This window comes from Monodon monoceros, unplaced genomic scaffold (assembly GCF_005190385.1).
Source record: "Monodon monoceros isolate NGI ecotype Baffin Bay Population unplaced genomic scaffold, NGI_Narwhal_1 Super_Scaffold_4, whole genome shotgun sequence".
In the NCBI taxonomy this organism is placed as follows: Eukaryota; Metazoa; Chordata; class Mammalia; order Artiodactyla; family Monodontidae; genus Monodon; species Monodon monoceros.
The window spans coordinates 66,965,122-66,970,849 of record NW_021703781.1 but is presented as its reverse complement, the minus strand read 5'-3'; the positions used below and the strand labels follow the sequence as shown (position 1 = coordinate 66,970,849).

At 43.0% G+C, this 5,728-nt stretch overlaps 1 protein-coding gene across 2 annotated transcripts in view; it reads left to right on the top strand.

Annotated features, from left to right (window-relative positions):
• The first annotated feature begins 5,307 nt into the window (after positions 1-5,307).
• ABLIM1 (actin binding LIM protein 1) overlaps positions 5,308-5,728 on the top strand; it is a 320,517-nt gene continuing 320,096 nt past the window's right edge. Inside the window, exon 1 of one of the 2 annotated variants that reach the window (XM_029244850.1) lies at positions 5,308-5,485. In XM_029244850.1, the coding sequence (XP_029100683.1) occupies positions 5,473-5,485 (13 nt within the window). In that variant the 5' untranslated portion in view covers positions 5,308-5,472. The remainder of the gene's footprint in view (positions 5,486-5,728) is intronic. The other variant, XM_029244853.1, reaches the window with a different exon arrangement.

The window sequence follows — 5,728 nt, the reverse complement described above, 5'->3', positions numbered from 1 at the left end:
GAGCTCTTTTTCTACATAGTTTGTTCTTCTAGGTATTCTGTCCCACAGCTTCCAGCCACTTCAGTCTCCCAGGACTGTGATCTGGTTTCCTAAAAGCAATGAGACCACTGAACTCTGTTTGAGTTTCTCCTCCTTCCGCCTGTGGTCTGCAAATCTACTTTAGTCAGAAGCTACAGCATTCACAGGACTCGTCTTATTTGCTTGCCTTTTTTTTAAAGGATCACTGTCCTGAGTTGTCTGTTGTCCATGCCCTTAAAAATAGCTGTTTCATGTATTTTATTCAGTTTTTCACCTATTTGTTGTGGGAAAGCAAGCCTAATTCATTTTACTTCATCATGTCCAGAAGTGAATTTTAGTCTGTAACATTTTTTAAACATCTGCTCCATATGTAAATAAGTGTCTCTATTTCTAATATTATTCACTTTTGCCTTCTCTTTTTTTCCTTAATCAATTTCATTAAAGGTGATCCATTTTATTAAATTTCTCAAAGAAATAATTTTTATCCTAGTCTATCATTTCAAATGTATCAATGTTTAGTCAGATTTATCTACATGTAAACAAAATTTTTTCCCTCATTCTTCCATCTCACCCCTTTTTTTTTTTTTTTTTGCGGTACGTGGGCCTCTCACTGTTGTGGCCTCTCCCGTTGCGGAGCGCAAGCTCCGGACACGCAGGCTCAGTGGCCATGGCTCACGGGCCCAGCCGCTCCATGGCATGTGGGACCTTCCCGGACCGGGGCACGAACCCGTGTCCCCTGCATCGGCAGGCGGACTCTCAACCACCGCGCCACCAGGGAAGCCTCATCTCACACCTTTTAACAGAGGTCATTTTTTGCTATATAAATATATCTATATATTATATATAAATAATGTAGAAATGCCTTTAGTGGAAAACAATATTTGTTTATCTTAAAATATCTTTATTTTGCTCTCATTGTTGAAAGAGTTTTTGCTGTTTACATAGTTTAATTGGCTACTTATAGTCTAGTCACAATTCCATTGTCTTCTGGCTTTCACCATTCCATTTAAGAAGTCTATGGTTAGTCTGTTGTTTCTTTGTAGACTGTGTCTTTTCCCTTTGTTTTTAGTGTTGTTTGGTTTCAATACAATGTGTCTAGGTCTGGATTTCTGTTTATTCATCCTGTTTGATATAAGTTGTATTTCCTTTATCTGTGGATTTGTTATTTTTGTAAAGTTCTCAGCTGTTATTTCTTTAAATGCTGTCTCTCCTCCATGTTTTCTTTTCTCTCTTAGGACTCCTATTATTTATGCATTACACCATATCATTCTGCCCTCTATATATCTTAACCTCTTTTTTAATATTTCCATCTCCTAATATTTCACAGCTGTATTCTTAGCAATTTTTTAAACATCTACCTTCCATTTCACTAATTATTTGGTTCCAAATAATTTTCTGTATCACCTATTCATTGAATTAAAAATTTTTTTTAACACTTGATATTTAAAATTTTGATTTTTTAAAATTTACTTGGTCTTTTTTGGTAGTTTCTTGTTGGTTCATTTTTTTGTGATGTGTACCTTTTATTACTTTATTGTATTATTTATATATTTCATCTCTTATTTTATATTTGTTATCTGGGAATTACGAGATCTGAAGTACTTACTATCCGAATCTGCTATTTATTATTTCTGATAACTCTCATTCAGAGTGGCATGTTTTCTTCTGTATTTAGTAATCTTTGATTGTGACCTCATTTTGGGTGGCTCATCTGTCAAATTTTATCAGAATAGAATTTTTGTTTGCTTCTCTTGAGAGCCAGGGATACTACTGACCTGGAATCATTTCAGCCCCCTTTAGTGACCTGGCTTCATGACAAGTCTCAAGTTTAGCTTCTCCACCTTGTACATTGTCTAACTTTCTCGTACCTGAACATAAATGTCATGAGGACAAGGAACTAATCTAACTGGTTTGCCATGTCTTCTTCATTGCCTCTTACATGGTAGGTATTACAAACGTATTTGCTGAAAAATTATTGAGTAGTCAGATTGCCCTTTTTTTAAAAAAAACAACTTGAAGTTATACAGAAAGCCAAACTGAAGTGGTGGTGAATCAGCAGTTGAAAAGCTGTGTGAATATGAATCCATATTCAATCACTTTAAAAGTCAATGAAGAATAGAAAACACTAATAATGTATGCTAACTTCCATTAGAAGTTGAAAGAGTATTTTTGGTAAGAGTCAAATAGTAACATCTTTTTTCAAACACAGACTGGAATGTTTCTTCCCATTGGTCTATATAAAACTGCTATTTATAGTTTCAACCAATAGCCTATACTTTATTACCTGACTTTAAAAAGTGGCATTTAACGTTTCTCTTAAAATTCCTTGCACCTTACAGTTTGCTTTCACGATGATTTCAAAAGTATTCTCAGTTATCTTAGATGAGAAATTTGTTAGGATGTTCAAGCTACTAACAGGAACTTGGTTGCTGTGTGGTTGGAAGAATTAGTTTCAGATTTGTAAGATTATAGGAACAGATTCTGGAATGATGCATTTGACTCTAACAGGCATTTCAATCATAACTGCAAAATATAAGCAAATCATATATATTTTAAAATCTGAACTGATACTTAACCCGAAGAAGGCCAAAGTTAAATTCATAGGGAAACCTTTCTTTAGCCAAAGATAATCTTTGATGATAACTTACCATTTTCCAACCTGCCGGTCAATCAGGTACTGAGTACCAGCATGTGCCTAACAGTTTTGTGTAAGATGTCTTATTTCAGACTTACAGTTATATATAGGAGTGTATTTTAGAAGCAGCTGTGTAGTTCGTTATAAACATGTTAAGGACAAGAGTAAGCTCTGTTCATTATTAGGCTTTTGCGCTGTACCTATAATTTTGGTGTGAAGTTATAAGGACCAGAACTATTGTGACAGTTAGAGAAAAGGGCTGGATATTAATTACAAGAATAAAAGTGAAAGTTACACAATTTTGGGACCTCCCTATCTTACTAGTCTGGGGTCTGATATAATATATGCCCTGTGATATACTTCCAGAACAAATTCAATTCAACAAGACGATCCAAGTCTCTCACTTCTAGGAACTTACAATCAGCTGGAGAGACAGGAAACACGTACAACAAAACCATTGAATGGCAACACAAAGCAGTGTATTAAGTAAAAATAGGTGGTTCTGAAAGTACAAGTTGAAAGAATGAGGAGATCAATGTGGGTTGAGGTAGCTGGAGGACTTTACGTGAGGAGACAGTGTATAAATTAATTTGGGTGAGATGGGGGGCATTTGGGAGGCACACTACAGGGAAACTATTCTGTCTACAACAGAGCACTTGCTTAGAGGAGTAGCTAGAGATGATGCTGGAGAGGTAAGAGAGCATAGGTTGTGGAAAGCCTCAAAATCTTCATAGTCCTTAAGCTCCATATAGACACAGATAATGTCCATGTTGTTTACCATTGTAACTCTGGTACCTACCATAGAGACTGGCATATAGTATATATTCAATAAAATTCTGTTGAAGGATTAACTGCATGGATGAAGACACTGAAATGTTGAGGCTTTATCTGAAGATTTGTGGGGATTCACTGGAAGTTTTGGAGTATGAAGATGTCATATTCTAAACAGTGTTTTAAGAAAACTATTCTCAAGGCAAGAGGCAAAATAAACTGGAGCGGGTGGAGGTTGGATGTAGGGAGAGCAGTGGCTTTCGTGTCATCATCCTTTGGGTGAGAAGGGTTAACAGTAGACTGAGGATAGTGGGAAAGAAGAGTTGTTTTGTTTTTGTTTTTGTGTTTGTTTTTGCAGTACGCGGGCCTCTCACTGTTCTGGCCTCTCCCGTTGCGGAGCACAGGCTCCTGACGCGCAGGCTCAGCGGCCATGGCTCACGGACCCAGCCGCTCCGTGGCATGTGGGATCTTCCCGGACCGGGGCACGAACCTGCGTCCCCCGCATCAGCAGGCAGACTCTCAACCACTGCGCCACCAGGGAAGCCCGGAAGAGTTGTTTTGAAATGGAAGCAACCAGATTGTGATTTATTGTCAAGTTTGCCTCCTAGAAGATAGCAAAAGGGATGTTGTCAAGATGGATAAATAATGAGTTAATTTTTGTAGTTGGTAGTTGAATATGAGAAATTCTACTCTCATTACTTACCTTTTTCCTAGTATTTCTCTCCACACATGGTTATTTGATTGGGCTTTTTTTTCAATGATGCTCAGTTATCCACCGATTATTTTTTTCTAGAGATAGTTTGTTCACCTATTCTTTGAAGATTTCGGAATTATCAGACCTATTATACAATTCCCATTATATCAGGATAGATTTGGGAAGTGCCTACATAAATAATAACTAGAATATCTGTTGTGAGAGTGGATATAGGAATAGACACGGAGAAGGGAGTGAGTGTGAATTCCTGAAACTTGGAATTCTTTCATCAGTCTTAGAGGTTTAATAAGCTGCTGTGCCCGTTCTCCTCAAACCTTAGAATCTCACCTCTTCAGTTTAGAATTCTGGATCTGGTGGTGTTGTAAGGTTGCTTACTAGCCTCAAGCTCTAGATGATAAAACCTCCAGGCAGTAGGAGATTGTTCTTGTATTTTGTTCTTTTTTACTCTGATAAATAGAAAAGGTGGATTTGCTTAGAATGTTTGCCCTACTCTCCAGCCCAGCCCAGCCCTGCCCAGCCCTGATACTCCAGAGTTGATACAATAAATCGGATGTGTTTACAGACCTTCCTTGAGTGTCAGTTGACTCAAGACCCTGAGCTGGGTCAGCCCTGTTCTGCATGACCTTAAGAAGGTCCCAGGAAGAAAAGTCCGCCCATCCCACCCAGCCGACTTCGAAGGGGCTCACTGGTCGCTAATTTTGTTTTGACCAGCGGGCGGGCGCCCAAGGTCTTCCTCCCACTGAAGTCCAAGCCCCTCCGGAGACCGTGGTCTTACCCTCCTGTCCAGGGCATCACTTAGGGGAGGGAACAGAACAGCTCTTTCCTCCTTTCTTTCTCTGAGACCAAAGCGGGAGGCTGGAAGGCCACTCATAGCGGCAGCACTTTTCTTATTACTACTGTTATTTTCAGTAAGGACTCGGGTCGGGGGAGGGGAGACGCAGCCCTCACGGCACACCGCACCACGCTCGCTCGGGGACAAAGCTCGGGCTGGCGCCGCAGCCGAGCTGACGGCGCGTCCCCGCAGCTGCTGGACCCTGTGGGCCGGGCGGCCGGGCGGTCGCGCGGGCGGGGGAGGCGGGGAGGCGGGGAGGCGGGCCCCGCCCAGCTCGGGCCGCGGGCTGTCAGCGCTGCCGCGCCCGGCCGGTCCCCGCCCGCCGGCCGTGCTGCGCCCAGCGGCGCTCAGGTGTCTTGAGGGAGGCGTCCCCGCGCGGCCAGCCGCCTCCCCACGCGGGCGGGCTCGGGTGCGCCTTGTGCGTTTCGGCGAGATTTTCCTCCCCACGCCCTGCCGGGTGACTCCGCCGCCCTCACTGCTTCGACTCCTGCTGCCTGAACCATGTCCGCGAGGGGTGAGTGGGGACCAAGTGGGCGCCGTCCCCGGACCACGCACCGGGCCCGGCGGGAAAGGCGCGGACCAGGGCGGGCCGGACAGGTGCCGGGGGCCGGGGGCCGCGAGAACCTTGCCGGCCCCAACCCGGCCTGAAACTTTGGCATCGGATCCCTGGGCTCTGGGCGACCGAGGGTGGAGCGGGGGGAGTGTGCGGGGTGTGTGTGTGTGTGTGTGTGTGTGTGTGTGTGTGTGTGTGTGTGTG